Genomic DNA, 19880 nt, shown 5'->3' on the forward strand with positions numbered 1-19880 from the left:
CACATGACCCAAGCGGACTGGGCTCGGCTTGAGGCCATCAACAGGGCCGCCATGAGCAACATTATTGGCCTCCCTCGCATAACACCAATTCCACCGCTACAAGCCGAAGCCCAGCTAAACACGCTAGATGAGATCATTCATCAGCGTCGTTCCGCTCACCTGCTAAAGCGTGGATATGTACCGGAAGCAGCAGCTCTCGCCGCGTACATGAACAACGTTCCTGATACGATGCCAGTCTTTTCTGCGGCTAGACCGCCCTGGCTCTACCATCAGGTGACGGACAACAAGCCTCTGGCAAGGCTACATGTCCGAACCTCTGGCCTTCATCAACCTCCGGATGCAGCCCTCCTTCAGTCCGTCACTGGGCGCCTGCGACGCGGCCACGAGTCATGCAGGCTTTGTGAAACAAATGTGAAACAAATGTGTGAAACAAATGTGATGTTGTACATATAACTATTATGCCGTAAGGCAAACACCCGCAAAAAAAGAGTGAATGAGCTTGTCGCAAAAACCGGATATTTTAGCGCTAATAGTGCAATTCTGCATTTTAATGCGAGCATATAGAAATCAGCATGCGGATTTGCAAAAACGTTTTTATCGTAAGGTAGTGATTATGTTCAATGGGTCATACGATTTTTTTAAATACCGAACAAATATTCCCCGCCATTTCAAATACCCATCGATAAGGGCGTTCATTATTTTTCGCAAAAGGGTGTAAAGCTACAAATTAGGGTGTTGGGAAATAAGAAAAACGGTGTAAAGAAAAAGGGTGTAAGAAAAAGGGTGTAACAAAGCACCGCTAACTGAGAAAAAGGGCGTAAGGAACCTCCAACTTTGGAGGTCCCTTACTCGTTTACACGGGTGGACCGAACATTTTCTACAAGCGGCGGGATGTTTTGTAACTAACAATGTTTAAACGATATGAATTGGCGTAATTTATTAGGCACCAGTGAAGCTGGATAAGCTTCAGCTAGTTTCGGTGGCGTTAGGGAAAAATACCAAAAAAGAACTACACCACCTGTAAAGCGTGCCCCACAGCAGACACGGTATTCCACAAGTGAAGCCGGATTTCGAGCCTGTTCGAGTGAGAGCACAAGGGGCGCATGCGTATGCGCACCTCTTACTATACCATTTCACAGGTACTACTATTTTTGGAATTCGCAAACGCAAAAAAAAAAAAAAAAAAACCGGAGAGCTGGGGTCGACCTAGCTTGTTCCCTCTTGTATCTGCTGTCAGTGTGGGGGACGCACTAAAACAGCCTTGTAAATGCCGCTAAACTTGGCCCACGCCCCTCAGTACTTATGCTAGCCCAACAAAAACATCGCAAAACATAACAAAACTTAGTCAAGCAACCACAACGTAGCAAAATTTCGCGACACGGGAAGAGGCTAGGTCAACCCCCGGCTACGCTGTTTTCAGTTTCAACTGAACACCTATTCCACACCCTTTGAAAACACTACAGAACGCCATGCGTGTTGGAGTCGGTCAACACCCTTTTCGCCATAGAAGTATAGTTCTTTTTAATTTTACAGTTCAAATTGATATTTCACGTGCCAAAGCTAAACTTGGGCCACGAGGCGAACCGTATACGAAAATGAGCGATCAGTGCACACGAAATTTTTTTTGCGTTTGAACATTTTTTACGAGTAGAGGAGTGTATGAGGGGATGTCTTGTTCTCTACAGTACAATTATACATGCATACATGGCCTTAAGAAATCAACAGCTGAACATCTTTCCCGAAACCTTTCAACACCCTAAGAAAAATCAAGGGTGTTGAAGTTGAGTTACACCTTCTTTTCCACACAAAAAGGGTGTAGTTCTACGGAAAAGGTGTTCCAAATCACGAAAAGGGGCGTAATGGCCTCCCAACACCATTTTTCCACTTTTGCTACACCCTTTTTTGCCAAAAGGAGTGCAAAAAAAATTCCCCCGCATTTCCCCGAGGGGGAGAATGTGAAAGTGCGAATGCACGGTTGTCGGCCCGCTTGCGGCGCTTGCGCTCGGCCCCCGCAGCCCACCGCCTCGCCGCCTTCTCTTCCATCTCTTCCATCGGGTTTGTAGTATCACGTGTACACCACGCAGTTATCAAGCCGCTATAACGCCTCTGAGTCGCCAACGCACGCCGCTGACGACGTAGTTTGAATGCGTTAAAGATATAAGGCGCGTCACTAACACTGATATCAGCGTCGCGTCCGTGGCTTGGTCGGTAGAGCGTCGCGCTGCGGCCGCAAAGTCCTCGGATCGAAACCTGGCACCGGATGCTGTTTCTTTTTTAAATATAGAAGAGCACTGCGGACGCCGCCGCCGCCGCCGCCGCCGCCGGCGGTGGATGGTTTGGGGTCGCTTATAAAGTGCATTCGCACTTAAAAGTTTGGTTACAATAGTGAGTTAGCAGGTATTCATTCCTTACAAAATGGCCTTACTGGATGCAACGTGGTCAGATGCGTCAGGTCGACGTGCAGTGTACAGTGCACTATAGCGGACCGCATCAATAAAACGTCCTAGCACGCGTGTTTAACTTTAATTAGGCTAGATTTTAGGTTTTTTCTGTACGTCACAAGCCTGCAACTTAGCTTATTTGCAAGTTGTAAATCTTTACATATTTATTGTTTGTTGTTTGTTCGAACCGAATAGCACGCAAGAGGCGACTTATTTGTGCACGTGTGCATATATACTTCAGGTGAGGAAGGAAGTTCATTAGGAAGAAAAAACACCCACGTTTCAGGCACAAATTCGCCGCTATCATTCGTGCCAATAAGTAGGCTGGGCATTCAATTTTATCGCTTCCATGAACCAACATCAGAAATTTCTAACACGTGTTGTTCGGAAACCCCTTCTGCCGAAACTAGAAAACATAAACATTTTCATAGATGGGACGGATAGTTGTAGTTAAGAACTCATTCATAAACTTAATCAGATCGCTAATTCGACGAGTCCAGTGAACTGAAGCCGTGTTGGCTCGGTTTAGAGCTCGCAAGTAGTAGTACACTTTTGTCCGCTGAAAAGGCCTCTCACAAGAGATACAAATGGACCTTCGCTGTACACAATCAGTTCCTGTCGCCCGGACAATTACAGCGTAAATTCTTAACTACTGAAAATTAGTCAATCCGGCTAACACATGACTGAAAGAATCTGACAAAACAGTGGTAGTCACCTATCCACGAGTAATAAGGGATATAAGGCACACACCTGAGACAGGAAGACACACACAAGGGAGACACACCTTTCAATATTCATGGCGTTGACCTGCTAGCTACACTTACCATGCGCCCGCAGAAAAACGCACACTATCAGACCAAGTACGCCAATGCACGTCATGAATAACGCTCGGCGTCGAAACTTACCTGCCCTTGTTATCGCACCCCACCGGTTCATGTCAGCCGCGGTGGGCCTGAGCACCCACAGAATGGTCGCCCCTCGACGGCACGTCCCAGACGACTAAGCGACGCCATTAGACGCGTGACCACTTGATGTGTAGCTGCCTAGTTTTATTGTGCAAGCATCCCAGGCACAACGCCAGTGTTTCTATTTTATACGCAAGGTGCACCTTCTCGGGGAATCCCCCCTCTAGTATATCTCGCGGCCTCCCCTCTCACACCCAGCCTGGACGCGTGCGCGTTGAAGTTCCCTATGGCGATATATAAGCCCTATGAATATTTTTCCTATAACATTTATTACTTATGGCAACATGTTGTATTTACCGTTTAATATGCAGTACTGTTTTATATGCTGCCTGTAAAAATGTAACAACTGCTAACTGTTTGTATGTAATTAGCTTTACTTTGTCTTTTACAAGAGGTGTCTATAGATATATGCCGCCTCTAATAATGTAACTTGAGCTATATACATTCACTAACTGTTGACCTCCATATGAGGCTAGTATTATCAAAAATAAATAAATAAATAAATAAATAAATAAATAAATAAATAAGAGAAAAACTGAAAACATTGTCTTTAAAGACACAATCGCGACAGACCTCGCTGATGCAGTGGCAAAGCTATCTTCGCCCTTTACAAGCATGGTCTCCGGGCAAAACACACTAAACAGACGAAAATGCTCCCACGGCCGCGCTGCGTGCCCACTTTGTACAGTACGTCAGCCAGGCCGAGGTAAAAATAGAATCCCAAAAGATAAACAAGAAGCGACGGTCCTAATTGGAATATCACTAACTTAATACGTGGCATCAGTCCTTGCAAAGTCGGTTTCACAAACCTGAAAATCCATGACACTACAAGTTGAGTTTCCGCAGGTTGACTTGACTTCAACAGTGTAGGATGCAGACTGACTTCACAAGGTTAGATGCAGGTACGACGCCGAGAGCAGTGGGGAGGGAAGTGCGTGGGGGCAAGGATTTGTCAATGCACTCTGGCCGTGATTCGGCGTAAGGCTGTCTGACATGTGGACAGAAACATACAGAAAGGTATCTCAAAATGCAAAAAGAAGCAGTCGCCTCATTCATCGCCACAACACGGCGGAAAAGGAGAGAAATCTGCTGAAGTAAGTGTTTTCCTTCACACATTTCTCTTCATTGCCGACTTCCTGTGGCAATTGAGAGCGCCGTGATTTCAAAGTATCAAAAAATCATAATAAAAATACCAACGTCGCGTATTACTTAAGACCCATGCGTAAATCAGCTTTTTATTCGCTTTCAGAAGCGCCGGACCAAGACACGCAAGGATAATAATCCCGCCAGCGATCAAAGCTTCTTGCCGAGGAGTTGCGCAAAGCCGTAGGGCTATTACTTAGGCTACTGGCCCGCCGCTATGCAAAGCAGGCAAGTAGCCGAGCAAGCAGCGCGCTTTTGAGAGAACCGCACATTGCAGCGGAGTAATAATATTGTCACGTGGATATTTATCAAGCAGCGATCCCCTGCTTGCGGTATGCGTGATCGTAGTACAGTGTTCAATCCCCAGCGAGTGTTACGTTCCCTCTCCTCGCCAGCCAGGTGCTTGAAGACGACGACGCAAGTGTGTGGGTCCACCGCTCGCGGGCCAGAACGATTCAGCCATCTTCGCTGAGACTCGCCGTGCTGCCTGTACTCTTCGGTGTAGCGCTACGCTTAATAAATAGGTACATCTCCATCCTGCTGGCTACACCTCCGTCTACTAAGACGCAACAATATTGTGAAGAGAAACAAAACATTGGCACGCAAAGCAAGCAACCAATGTGCTTGCGCGAGTGCCGCACAAACCCACTGCGTTACTCATGCGCGACATGGACAAAGCTTGTAACCCCCGCCAAATCAACAAGGAAGCCACGGAAGGCGATGTCGGCTGACAAGGCAACATCGTTAGGCGCAACAAGCGAGCAATATTAGAACGCGTAGGCTGGCCAATGGCATAATACAGTGACACTGGCGAGCCATTTGTACACCCAACCTTGCACGAAGCTGTGGAACGCAAAGACACGCATTTAAAATATTATCCTCCAATTTCCTCGTGTCTTTCACTAAAAACGAGCACAACGCACTCACCTCGCAACTACCTTTCCTTCATATACCAATTTACACATTACTTCAATGTTGAAATATTTTAAATTTATTTTTAACCAGTGGTTTTAACTAAACTACATAACCCTAAGAGTTTTCCCGCTTACATTTGGCACAGAAAGAGTTCATGCGCTAAATGTATGAAAGAAAAGAAACAACGAAGTCTATTTTATCAAATATTTTTGAGCAGTCGCCACCGACAACAGCGAAATAGTTTGATGGAATGAACTTTTTCCAATATACTGCACTTCAGATGAGGATGCTTGATTATGATTTTGCTTAGCGGCTTCCCCTTTGTAACGGGGTGGCGTTTCAAAGCGGCCTTAGTCGTAACGCCACTGTACAATCACCTCGCAAAAAAATACAAAAATAAATAAACAATAAAAATAAAAAAATTCAGTGCCCTTCATACTCTGTGAAGAAGGATGACCAGCAAAGCTGTGGTGGTGAGCATCAACGTGAGCGACAATATGCTTTTACCTGGCCGTACACCAAGGCGTAGACGAAGCAAAACACGATTGTTTGAATGAAATTTCGTTTTAATCCAGTGGATAAACCTGGGGCTGTCCGTTTCCCTCTCGTAGAAGCCCATGTATTGGGAGCTGCCGGGTGATGTTACAGTCGTCTTCGCGGCTAGTTGTCACACAACTTGTTTCGGGAAAGTTTCAATAAAACAAGAGCCGCATTCCGTAATGATACTCCCTCCGAAGATGGGCTTGCTTCACTGCGTAACCCTCAATGTGGGAAAGCCGTCTTATAAAAACTAAGATTACGACGATCCTCTTAAAGGGGCCATGAAGACAAAATGCAAGTTCGGTTCATTCAAAAGATTTCCTCTTTAGAATCATGCTTACACCACTTTTAACGTAAACTTCGCTGAAATAAGCGGTATAACTAGGAAAAAAGGGAATGGTCATGCGACCCACTAGCTCGTTTCCCGCAACGGAACCTATAATGTCATACCAGCCAGCTCTGCGATTGGCGGAGGCCGGAAAAAGCAAACACAAATTATGCAGAACTTATAAGCTTGCCGAACGAGCTATTTTGCGCTTAAAATTAGGGCACATTCTTCTTATATCAGTACGAATGGTGGGACAAACAGTGGAAGTCACGAAAGCATACATAAACATTGACGTACCGATGCGCACTGATGTTGGTACTGCGTGCACTATGATTCATTTAGATGCACGGCACTGTCGGGCTTTGGGGCTGTCTCAGACGACACTGGCCGATCGACGCAAGCGACGGTGTCTTACATAACCATATTTGTCGAGCGAGAACCATGTTTCCCGAAACGATTATTTTCTTCGGGAACAAAAACCCGCCAGGTATAAATACGGTCACAAACAAACCAAAGGCAGAAAACGGTTTGCCGCATGTGTGGTGGCGCCATCTAGGTTGACTAACAATAAGCAAGTCTCCGCTCCACACCAAGTTTAGCTAAAAGACCTGTTCTTATGATGTCATTGCAAATATCGTTCAAAGACACGTTTTGGGGCGAGAATCAAAATTTTAGCTTAAAGTGATTAATTTCGCAGGGAATAAAGCATCGTGCGATTCCGGACAAGCGCTAGGGCACTATGGAACGCGAAATCTTTCGAATAAAACAAACTCGTATTTGTCTTCATGGCCCCTTTAAAGTCGGCTTCACCTCTAAAATATGCTTTGCTGGGAAGACATTTTAGTCATGGGGAATATCACCCGTCCTAAAATGTGAAGGCCCTAGAACTTTCTTTTCATTTTTTTTTTTCCATACGCTGAAGGAGTGGCGCATAGTTTTACGATCCCGGGGGTTTTAGTGGGCGCCGCAACGTGGCGCTACGCTCGCTTGCGATTCTTGCTACGTCGCTCTGTTGCCGGAGACGATCTGCTGGATCCTAAGCCATAGACAGCTTTGCTGTAAAAGAAAATACCTTTATGAAATTTTTTTGCTAGTCTGTCTTCTTTGATCGCATGTCTTTGATCGCATCTGGATCGCATCCAGATTGTTCTCTGCTCTTTTCCCATCAAAATTTGTACCTTCTTTTACTAACCTCTACTGCTGTCCAATCCACTTTACCTTTATACAATTTTTGTGCTAGTCTATCTTCTTTGATCACATGTCTTCCCAGATTGTTCTCTTAAAGCCAAGGGCTTCCGGAAGCTGGATGGCTCCCTCACCAAGGACTGGGCGGATATTTTTGCACTCCGTTACAATATGTCGCATGGTTTCTGGCTCACTGCCCCTGCCTGCGCACAGTTCTTCCTGTACCGGCTCGCGGATAAGTGTTTTTGTCCGCACCGCACCGACACCGCAGTGACATCTGGTGTTGTGGGAAATCCAGTGGGGCGTTTGAGAAAGACCATACAAGAAGCAGCAGCAGCGCTCATGAAAACACGGGAGAAGAGTCAAATATTTGCTTCAATGTGAGTACCGTCTATCTTAGATCAAACACAGTCCCGTTGCGTACTCGTGATGCCTTCTTCCTACCTCCAACACTGTTCGATTCTTCCTCTTCGTACTTGACGACCCAGAAGCTTATTATAACCATCGACAACAATCTTTTATCTTTAACAGCACAGCTGTTTAGTCTTTTTGTTCCGCCGTCGAACGTTGCGAGAAAAAATTAGAAGCAACAACTACCGAGCGCACGTTTACATGCGCCTGGTGAGAAGCGCCCGGCGTTGGCCAGGCATGCACGTAAGCTTGCTCCACGTGAGGAGCTCGCAAAAAATACCAAGCAGAAATACCGAGCGCACGTGAGCGTGCGCCTCATGAGGAGCGCATAGCGTCATCCAGCTCGACCTTCGAGAACACTCTGCCCTGCCTTCGTGGCGTGATCTCTCGCGTGCTGTTTTCCTCGCCACTTCCCGTGCTCCCGGAGAGACGCCGACTACGCAAATCCACTCGCCGCTTGTTCTACCGCGTGCTTCCATTTTGAGAAAGATGTCAAAGCCTTCGGACAAAACCATCCAGGCCTGACTGTCATGGATTTCGGAAGTCCATGTGAGGTGCAACAGCTGGGTCTCCGACGAAGGCAGAGACGCCGCCAGCTCTGCTGTTTCTCCAGTCTTGCACCACTAGTACAAACTGCGCCAATTTTTTTGACAACACGCATTTACGTTACAAAAACCAGGACACCCTTCACCCAAAATACAACTGTTCGTCTTGAATGAATGAATGAATGAATGAATGAATGAATGAATGAATGAATGAATGAATGAATTTATTCTGATACAAGAGGTCCAGCGCCTCATGTTGGAAAAGAGGAGGAGGATGAAAAAAAAGCAAACTTCGCTGGCGGTATAGAATCACTTCCCACTTCCGCACCGCAAACGGACGACTTAGTTCAGGTGATCTGAAGCTTTCCAAGAAGGCTAACAGGTCTCTTGATGGTGTCTTCATGTCCGCACCGCACGCGGGCGATTTCAAGTCAGCTGCAGACATTGGCACCGTTTCCTCAAGATCAGAGGGACATGTAGGTTTCCTTTTGGTTTTGCAGTGGCTTACTCCAGTCTTCGTATGTGCGAACATAGTATGGCTTCTGTCTCATCCTTTCCTAGTCCAGCTTGTCGCATTCCCAAATGAGGCGTTTAACGTTGGATCGGATTCCGGGCATACGGTGCTCGGGCATAAAGTTGGCGGTGTGGATATAGTGCAATCGGTCTTTTGTTGCCAAATAGTAGGATTCATTCCCACTTATCTTTAATGTTTGACGTGATCGCATAGCCAGTCCGTGCGTTACAAACTAAGACTTTCAGGCCCCACGCAACGTCCAAATGAAAGGGTTTGTCAGGTCGTGGGCTGCTTTCCGTCGGTGTCCGTTGCCTAATTTTACGACGAGCTCTCCTCGTTAGGGCGCCATCGTTGACATCCAGAGTAGGCAACGGGCCGCTAAAAGGACATGTGCTTTTGGGGGAGGGCTCGGGTGTTGATTCGAGTTCATGAGTGGCCTTGTTACCTGCGTTGTTCTAAAGTACAGGGGTCCACTCTCGGATGTGAGGGGGAGGCAGTGTAGAGATGATGCCATAACAGCGCGTGCCGCGCTCCCCGTCATACTTTCGCCAGACGCTCCTCCTCCGGTTTCGTTCTACCTTCGGTGTCTCGTTTTCTTGCTGGGTTACGCGGCCATAGGTACCACCGCCGCCACCAGACCACGTACCGGGCCGGATTGGCACAGATCAGTTTTCTGCAGACTCTCCGGGTCTCATCATACTAGTTTAATGAAATCCAACGTATTTTTGTCGCTCATCGCGCTTTCCAAACAGATTTCATGTTTACAAACAGGTTAAGCCTTCGCTTTTAGGCTTTTGTGGCATTTCTAAGCCTTATGTTCTAAGTCTCAAGATACCAAAGGCGTGCTCCAGAAGCGCCTTACCCACAGGTGCCGCCCATATTGTCACTCTTTTCAGTCGACAAGCAAGAAAAACTGAATTTCTGTAGAAGCGTTGCCAGGGGGCGGGTTCCGCGCCCAAAGGCGGCAGCGGACGCCAATGACGACGCCTCTCTCAGGTCTCAGGAACTGGACGGCCACCATCGGCGGCATGTATTCCGGGTGCCCGGAGTAAGGAAAGAACTCGGTTCGGAAACCCTGGTAAGGCGAGTAGGTCACTGGACCGATGTATTCGCGGTCCGCTGGCATGTCTCCGTCGCAGTGAAGGAGCAGCAGTCCAGGTGCCACCATTGGCCGCAACGCCGCCGGTAGCGTGCGGGAGACCTCTCGCGGCAATATTGGCTCAGGGTTCCAACCCGTCACGTTGGCGAACTGGATGAAGACGCACGGACTTTGTCTCTTGTAGCCGAAGTTCTGAGCAGCCGTGCACTGGGGCGCGATAGTATTTACATCGAAAAAGCACGCCTTTCCATACTTTTTTTGTCGGGTGGAGCACACAGTCATGTTTTTCGTGTCTCCGAATGGGCCATAGTGGTAGCCCGCAACCAGCTGCCTTAGCTGAGCGTAGAGATTGATCCATCCAGGAATCTCGCCCCGGGGGCCATCGGCGCTGAACCTGCAGTTGAGGGTGCGCAAAGATAAGAAGACAAAAAATGTGGGGGAATCATTGTGCGCTCCTCAATTTCTTGGATTGAAGAATTCTGTTCTCCCTTACTCTACAGCTCCATGAGCCCTCGCTAACAAAATGAACTTTCTGTAAGCCTGGAACATAATGCTAGCATATTCCTGACCACCAAAAGCTTTGCGCTGCAAGCGACTTGCTGTCCTAAGGGATGCCGAACTCTGAAAACCTGGGTCAGTGACACAACGCCTAATTTTCCAGTGTGATCTGAGAAACGTGTTTTCTCTTCTCTCTTGTAGCTCCACCCTTTGGTAGCCATTATATTACTCTGGAGGTCGCCCTGCTGTCATATTCTGCATTCCATGACTATGCCAATTTTATTCTTTCTCTTAACATGAAGTGAGTGTTTTTCATTATGAAGAACACATTCCTTTGCAATCTATGACGCTCGTTTCATATTCCAATGTCTTCTGCCTGTTCTCCTCTTTTCGAAACACTTTTGAACTGACCCAGATTTTGTTTCAGACTGCTTAGTAAGAAGCTCCTCGTTTCTACCCATAGTGTAGCCTCTGAAGTACCCATTCGTTTTATTGGCATTCATAACGTATTCCTCATTATTTGAGATTAATTCTTCAGAGCGGTTCAGCTATACCGATCCTGCAACTTTTCTTTTTTCACTTACTCTTTATCGCTATTAAGGAAACTAGCAACCAGTTACGCGTCATTTTGGCTTATTGCCTTGCTCAGCTGCATACGAAAGCTATAGAAAAGATGATAGATTCCAGGATGACATGGTTAAGAGAACAGTAAGGTTCATCCCCATGAAATAAATGGCTTCCGTCAGAACCGATCGGTGATAGACATCATTAATCTAGTGTCCTCACTCGAAGAACCACTCAGTCCTGGCTGCACATTATCCGCAATCCTCCTGGAGTTAAAGCGAATCTTCAATTCAGTCCTCCACACAGCTATTCTTGTCGCTCTTGAAGATCATGGCTTCGGGGGCAGGTTATATACATGGATGGCAGTCTACCTTGATGGGCGACACCTTTTTATGTCCGCTCCAGACGGCCCATCTTCTCATTACGCCGTAAAAAATGGGTGCGCCACGTGCAAAGTGCCGTACTAAGCCCGTTACTGTTCATCCTGGACCTCATTTCACTGGAGAACCCTGCTGCGTGGAGTGAAGATCACGCTTTACGCAGATGATCTCTGTCTGGTGGGCTCCCCGTTTACGACAAAATACACAGGAGCACTTGCAGAAAGCCCTCCACAACATCTCTAGATACCTCGGAGTCCGCGGCTTTCAACTTTCACCAGATAAAGCCATGGCCATGGCCTTCACACGGAACACTATGGATCGCGTCCATTGATTCTAGGCGGCCGCATCCTTTCATATGCAAGAGTATATAAACTTCTAGGAATTTTATTAGACGGCAACATGACCTGATCACCCGATGTTGAACAAAATTTTGAGGGCGCTAAGTTTTTTTAAATTGCCAGCGGGTTCGCGCTGGGGCAGTGATTTCCATTCAGTGGTTATGTTGCACGAGAGCGATGTGGATGGAGTGCTTTGCTACAGCCTCCCTATTCCACGTAAAATATCTACGACAAGCGAGAAAACCCTTTAGGTGGCCAGAAACAGCAATATACGCCCCGTGCTACTATTAAGGGAGATACGTATTCCCCATAAACGGGAAAATTGTCGTGTGTTCGATTGTTGGTTTGTTTGTTTGCTGCATGTCTTTCACTCATTTCAGCTACACGGACGTGGAGAACCCATGTTTGAATACGAAGTACATATAGACGGGACCGTTCCAAACAGCTAAATCGTCTCGCATGGCTGATACATGTCCACATTATGAAGCACAAACGAAGCCTCAGGTATATCTAAGGCAAAGCACGTGTACATAAGCAAGAGCACCAGCGTTGCTTTAATTAAAATGCATTCTCGATCGATTGTTCTAAGACGAAATGAGAAACCATGCGTTAGAACTGTATCGCAGAGAAGGGAGATAAAAGCAAAAGCGAAAACGAAGATGTCGTCTCGTATTATATCCTAAGCAGAACAGAAATAGCTGTGCCTTAGCTCCACTGACCTCGGATATGCAAAGCTTGGCTTAGCCTGGTTGAGTCTTGGTTTCGCTTGATTTAGCTGTATTGCCGACCATGTCTTAAAGCCGTTGGGTTCCCTTCAACGCTCACAGAAGGAGGCCGGGCGAACGCGACGTTAATTCATGGCGAACGCACCCTTCCTCTTCGCCTGGCGCGAGACGAGTCACGTTGCCCGAACCGAACCAGTGCCGCGTGCATGGGACGCCGCGGGGTGGTTGGCTGCCTCGGCAGCAGCGGCGGTGGCGACCACTGTCGGCGGCCGTAGGCGCCAACAGCGGGCCCGGCGAATCGCGCGATGCGCTTCGAGGGTTGTGTCGCCGGGGATGTGTATACGGTCAAAAGGCTAACTTCCGCATCCTCCGCGAAACCGCTGGACGAAAGTAGTAAAGCTCTGCTTTAAAAACAAAAGATGCGGAAAAAGACACGCGTTTTCCCAACTGATGTCGCGCGAGCAGCGCTAACTCAGGGTAATTCGACTGCATTCAACAAACCTCCACTACAAGTTCAGAGGAGGAGGAAGAGTGTGAGGGTTACGAGGAGGAGTGAGGAAAGGAAGTTACGTGGCAGGGATAGCAGGAGGCTATCATGCTTCTGTAACAACTGCAGTGAAGAAAGGCTATACGCGCTCAATTTTTCTGAAACGCGACAAATAATAACTGGTCCTCACCAGATAAGATCTTGACCTGGCTTCGACCGCGGAAAGAAGGTTAGGGCAGAGGGCTTGTCAGTCCCCATGGTCGCCTTTCCGGTAGAGGTGCTGATGGTCCGGCTGGTCGCCCTTCCTGTGGAAAGCTGGGAGCCCACGACCACGACCACCAGCAGGGTGACGAAAACCAGTCCAAAGACAAGCCACCTGACAGGGAGCTTGAAACAGCAACATCTGGACTTCGCAGCAGCGCGCGGTGGCACTGTGGATGGCGCTCCAGGCACCGAAACCGTTTGCAGCTCGACCTGTTGAAGCAAAACAACGCCGACCACAACGCCCAAACATCATTTCCCAGCAGTTAACGAGGAACTAAGCGCATTCTACCCGCATGGTCGATGCTAAAGGACCGTTAGGGAAAATCATATATAAATACACATGTCCTTGGATTGTTTTCAGTTGCTGGCACTGCTACCACCCACATGTTTCGTCCCTCTAAGACGCGAACGATACAAACTATGAAGAAAACCCTTTCTTTTTCTGGTGTTGGCACTCAACTTGTTGGATGCAGTTGTCACGTATAGGTAGTCTGATGAAGGTATGCATGGTGCCGAAGGTAAAACTGCCAGAGAGGTCACATAAGCCTATGTAGCCGTCCCTTCAGGCTTCGAACGGGAATCGGCTGCGCAGGGTGAAATAAAGGAGCTGGCACCAAACTCCCCCGCTCAAGTCGAAGTTGCGTACAGCCCGTGCGAACGCCCGTTCTGTTGCCCATGTGAGAGACTTTATCACCCCCTCCATCTTTGCGTGACGCCTGTTTATCCGTGGTGTAGCGTGAAGCTTTGGCTTTGATTCATAAATGGGTTAAGTGCAGGCCTAAAGTAGGAATGAGGTGTGCAAATACATGGAGCATTCAGTTGTAGTGAATGCTCCAAGAAAAGAGATGCTCGCGGTCTTTGAACCAGTCTAAAGCTTGTGGGGCAAGCCAAAGGGGACGCGGCCGAACCCCTCACATGACAGGTTTGCCCGGACGTTCCGGCGGCCTGGTCCGAGGCGGACGACGGAGGGAGGCCCTCTTTGGATACGAACCACCACCGGGAGCGCCCGTAAGTACGACTTGCTCCTTTTTGGCCTTCCTTTGTCCGCCCTCGCGCCTGTCTCTCCCGTCCTGGCTAAGGTGGTCTTAGCGGTGTAGAGCGACGCGCCAGACGTCCCCTTATTGCAGTGCAATAAACGTCGGAGTGGGCGAATTCTGTGTCCTGTGTTCCTTGCTGTTCGCTGGCGCTTCGCCAAGTTGGCAATTCGTGGCGGTGTTCAGCGGAGTTAGCCTTGCGGCCGAATCTCGAGAATCGAGCTAGGCCGCCGTAAGAACCCTGGTCCCACATTTTTGGCGCCCGAACGTGGGACTCGTCTTCAAGTGAATTCCAGGTTAGCTAGCTCCGAGGAACATGGCGCAGGATTATGAGTTGGTGGATTTGATGCTGTTGGCCGACCTGTGTGATCATGCCGGGAGGTCCCGCGATGCTCTGCATCAACAGTGCCCACCGCAGGCGCAGGAGCGGCTCGGGTCCCCCTTCTCGAGCTAGGCCGCCGTAAGAATCGAGCTAGGCCGCCGTAAGAACCCTGGTCCCCACAAGCTCTTTTTAAATCTGGTCTGTTGGTATAAAGCTGACGTTAGGGGTATTTCAAACTTCTTTAACAACCCAAGCTATGTGTTAAAATATAAAATCTATTTATAAAAAAGAAGCAAGGGCTTGTTGAAGTATTACAAAATAGCAAATCCAGCTGTCTAAAATGCTAAGGCACACATAGGCGAAGTTTCTTTGTTGATTAAACGTAGTCATTTCTTGAAGTGCTAGGAATGAAAGCGGACAACTGGCCATGTAGCCGAATCGGTTAGGCATAAGACAAGTCGTGTAAACCGAAGTTCATGTGTTTGGCCCCCAACGTGGGTGCGCCTTCTTCATTAATTTTTCGTAATATCTAGAAAATAATTATTTCCAGTTCTGAAAAACACTCAAACTACTGGCCTGTGCTTCCGTTTCCGCGCACGCTCAAAAAGAGAGGCGCAAACCCTTTCTGCAGAATCCTGTGATGTAGGTTCGGGTAAGATCATGGCCGCACCACTGCAGAGCTTCCCAGAGTGCCGGACGGGAGCTCCTCTGCGGGCACAGGTCCCACTCGAGCTTCGGAAGACCTACGAAAGCAGAAAAAAATGCAGTTCCTTTTCACAATGTGAAGAAGGATGACCAGCGAAGCTCTCGTGCGCAATGTTAGAGCAGTCTCAGCGGCTCATTATCATCATCATCATTCATCAGCCTATCTACGTCGACTGCAGGGCAAAGACCTCTCCCATACATCTCTAATTATCGCGGTCCTGTCCTAACTGTTACGAATTTATCCCCGCAAATTTCGTGATCTCATCTGCCCATCTACCTTCCTGCCGCCCCCAGCCACACTTGTCTTCTCTAGGTAATGGTTCCCTGCGCATTACGTGTCCTGCCCACGACCATTTCTTCTTATTATTCTAGTAATATGTCCTTAACACGCGTTTGTTCCCTGACCTACTCCGCTCTCTTCTTGTCCCTTAATGTTACACCTATCATCTCCCGCTCCATTGCTCGCTCAGTCGTCCTCAATTTAAGTTGAACCCTCTTAGTGTGCCTCCAATTTTCTGCCCCGTCGGTGAGTACCGGTAAGATGCAGCTGTCATACACTTTCTTCTTCGGGGACAATGGCAGGCTGCCATTCATTATCTGAGAAGGCTCCCCAAATTCACTCCACCCCGTTCTTATCTTCCTAATTATCTCGGCCTCATGGTTGGAATACGGGGTAACTACTTGTTTAACTCTTTCGCTACCGCGCCTATCAAAATCGATCAATTTGATCGATACTTTTGGGAGCGCCTTTTCATAGCGTTCCAGGCGTTTCTCGAACAAGTAAAGCTGTTCGGAGTTAGATCAGAAAATGGCCTTTCAAAAGCAGTTTTGTTTTCATTTTTGCAACGGAAACGTGATTTTTGACACGCTTTTGAATCACCTGGTTGTGGAAAAGGGGCGTGGTCATCGCGCCTCAAGGCTACCAACGAAGAATGCGTGCAACTCGTAATTACTCTGCACCAGCGCTTGTTTTTTGCTATCAGGGCGTGAATGGGGAACTAGCAAACGATTTTCAATCGTCAGCTTCACGCTCTGACAGTAATAATCCCAGAAATCGGCTGAAAATGTCAAGCAGTGCCTGGTTGCAAAGCTACTTTATGATTTTAGGCAGTTTTATTGCCTTTGCGCAAGTTGTCCTAAGTACTCTGGTAGTTCTACTTACCCCAGGACCATTCCCAAACAGTTTACAACAGTTTCGGTTTCGTTTCTGCATCGCGAAATTCATATTTAGCGCAACTACGCAGTTACCCAACTTCAAGGCTAACTGCCATGGCGCCTGAAGCGTCCGCGACTGATCCTCGAACAAAGCACGCCGCTCCTCATTTCCCCCCACCCTAACCCGATTTCTGCGATAAGAACTTCAGATGCAAGTCAAAAGGTCACACCCAGTCGCCAGATATCTGTTCCGCCGAGGACAGCGCTTCAAACCGGCCTTACACTGCCAGCTGTTCGCCTTCCAGTTTCGTTTTCATGCGAGGGTATATCCGGGTGTCTAATGTTGCTGCTTAGTTGAACTGTCTATTCGGACGGAGTCTCTGATAAGTTTTTGTACTGTTTCATTTGAAAAATGTTAGGTGGCGCTGCAATAGAGGAGGCTCGTTGTGCTGATCTTTTTTAGCGCGCGACTGCTACTCGGCCAAAGATCGCAGGGGACGATTCTAGCTCATCGTACCTCATTTTTGCGAGCAAGGCTACAATTGCGAGTAAGAAGATGATAATAAAGCTCAGCTTTATGTTTTGAGAGATAACTGACCGTGAACGACAACAAACATCAGCCACGGCGTTCCGTTTTCAACTTCATGCATGTTTTTTTCTGCATCGCGTGCTTGTCCCAAATATTGTGCTCGCTGTAAATGCAAAGTCAGCCATTGACAAGATGTTTTTACGTTATGTGGGGGCAAATTGGTGCCTTTGATAACGTCAAACCGCCAGATTTATTCCAAGGAACCACCCAAAATTGCACAGTTTGAATTAGAGGTTGGGCTTCACCGCATGACACGAGCACCGTGCGTGCTAACATTTTTTTTTTATATCTGAAAAACTGTTACGCGCAAGTCGACATTTTTTTTAGGGCGTGTTTTTGAAATATTTCCCTGCAAAATGTATATTCTAATTTTTTTCTACTACCGGTGGTTTGATATACACAACTCCTTTTTTATCATTTTTTTCGACAACTTGACAAAACTTTTGATTTTGATATTTTTTTCACAACTATGATATATGAAAACCTTTAAAAAACTGGTGTTATTGGAAAGGCCGTTAAATAATCTGCATTTTGTGCTCCTGCAATTAGTGCCTAAATAATTTTTTAGCAGAAAAAAAAATGTTTTCTTGGACCACCCAAAATTGGTCAATTTTCTGCGGTAGCGAAAGAGTTAAGTTGATATATTCGCTTTCTACTTTCACTGCCTCGCCACCTATTTCAAACTGGTGTGTTCTCCCGAGGCTATTGAGAATTACTTTAGTTTTCTGTATAATCATTTTCAGGCTTCCGATTCGACCCTGCTTCTCCAGTGTCGTAATCATGCTTTGCAATTCATTCCCCCAAATTACTTAGCAAGGCAACGTCATCAGCAAATCTGGGGTTACTGAGGTATTTCATTTTATTTCATTCATTTCATTTATTCAACCTTAAGGGCCCGAAGGCATTACATAAGGGGGGGCGTACATCGAAGTTTGAAGTTTCATAGCAAGGTAACAATATGAAGGTACACACTGATTACAAGAAATAAAGAAAGAAAAAAACGAAATAACACGCATAACAACACATGAAAATACACTATAGGCGATAAATTCTGCGAGCACAGTAAAGACACAACTATAAATGCAACAGGTAAATGTGCTGTTAGGACGTATCATTTGTATTTTGAAAACGGGTTAGTTTATCGCGAAATATTTTGCGGTCTCTGCAAGAAACAATGTTATCTGGTAGTGCATTCCAAACTGTTATGGCATGGGGGAAAAATGAGCTGCTCATCGCCGCCGTCCGGCATTTTATGGTCATCAAAGGGTGCGTATGGGACAGGCGAGGTATTCTCTATTAACCCTTACGCCCACGTGTTCCCAATCCAATGTTATGATTACCTCTTGTAAAACAGTTGCGAATAAAATTGGAGAGGTTGTGTCTCCTTCTCTGAACACCCTTCCTTATGGGTATTTCACTGCTCTTGTTGTGATGGACTATTATAGCTGTGGATTCATTGTAGATATCCTCTAGTATTCTTACGTAATGCTCATCTACACCCGGATTCCGCAATGCCTGCATGATTGCTGAGGTTTCCAACGAGTCAAATGCTTTCTCATAGTCTACGAAGGCTACGAAGCACGCTTTTCCACTGGCTTTCCCACTGGCTTTTGTATAAATGTTGAGTATACTCTCAGCGGTTAATTGTCATATAATTTGCTTCCGGTGAGATTAGGCCTTCCGAGATGCCGAGAGAGTACTTTTGCAAGGCTGCGACCCTGGGTTCCAAAGGAACAAAACCACGGATATGATGGTGATGATTCACACATGATGACAGCGAGCGTTTAGACAAGTAACAGTAACAGGAATATTGGCCCCTTAGCTTCCGCAGTGCATGCGGCAATGATGATGTCGAACGCACGCATAAATATCAGAAAGGCGCACTCATAATGCCCACACCGGATAATTCCTTTAAAACGACAGACAGCCGTTTTCTGTAACCGTACTCCCTCCGTAGATTCCCGTGCTTCACTGTGCAATACACAATGTGGAAAAGCAACCTTTACAATGTTGAAAAACCAACCGTACAACGATGCCCTCAAAGTCGGCGTTACCTCTCTACACAAATGCATTGCTGGGAAGCCCTTCTTTCACGGGTAATATAAACAATATTATATCAAAGTATAAAGGTCCTAGGACCTTCCTTTAGTTTTAAGGAATCTTGCTATATTGTCAACCATTTTTTTTTGCATGGTGGAGAAACCTGCTCACGAGACAGCGTGACACAAGCAGAGACTATGAAAAGGCACACTGTAAAAAGGAACGAGACTTCTCTCTTATAGATCAGTGCCCAAATCCACACGCATGGTACCATGTCCAAACTATCAGAGTGTTAACATGTGCCTCACGATATTCCATCGGACATCGCACTGTGAGAGAACGAAAAACTTTATTTTGAAGACTGAAGTACGAATCTTAAGTGGCTGCCTCGAAGGGAGATGTTGCAGCCGCAGATTGCACTGAGCCCCATTGTGTTCATTTCTGTAATGTCTTAACTGCCATTCCAAGTCTAACCCAGGCACTGCGTTTTATAATACATGTTCATGATTATTGTGTATGAGCGCCTAGACTGAACTCTGTTACCGCGCCGAAAATATTGGATGAGAATGTCGATTATTCGCATGCATGATTTTTACTTTTGTCAGGGAGGCGGATTTCTTTCCACTGAAAGATTTCGTTCTCGACAGGACCTCCATTTTCTCCATTGGGAGGTCAAAGCACGTGGCCCTGTTG

At 47.0% G+C, this 19880-nt stretch overlaps 1 protein-coding gene across 1 annotated transcript in view; it reads right to left on the reverse strand.

Moving 5' to 3' along the window:
• Positions 1-8680: 8680 nt before the first annotated feature.
• LOC144172775 (sodium/potassium-transporting ATPase subunit beta-like) overlaps positions 8681-19880 on the reverse strand; it is a 34497-nt gene continuing 23297 nt past the window's right edge. The window contains exons 2-4 of the mRNA XM_077701378.1: positions 15319-15441; positions 13269-13552; positions 8681-10480 (exon numbers count right to left, since the gene is read on the reverse strand). Coding sequence (XP_077557504.1) covers positions 9880-10480; positions 13269-13552; positions 15319-15360 — 927 coding nt within the window. The 5' untranslated portion in view covers positions 15361-15441 and the 3' untranslated portion in view covers positions 8681-9879. The remainder of the gene's footprint in view (positions 10481-13268; positions 13553-15318; positions 15442-19880) is intronic.

Source organism: Haemaphysalis longicornis, unplaced genomic scaffold (genome assembly GCF_048455015.1).
Source record: "Haemaphysalis longicornis isolate Haplotype H1 unplaced genomic scaffold, Haemaphysalis longicornis Haplotype H1 scaffold_26, whole genome shotgun sequence".
In the NCBI taxonomy this organism is placed as follows: domain Eukaryota; kingdom Metazoa; phylum Arthropoda; class Arachnida; order Ixodida; family Ixodidae; genus Haemaphysalis; species Haemaphysalis longicornis.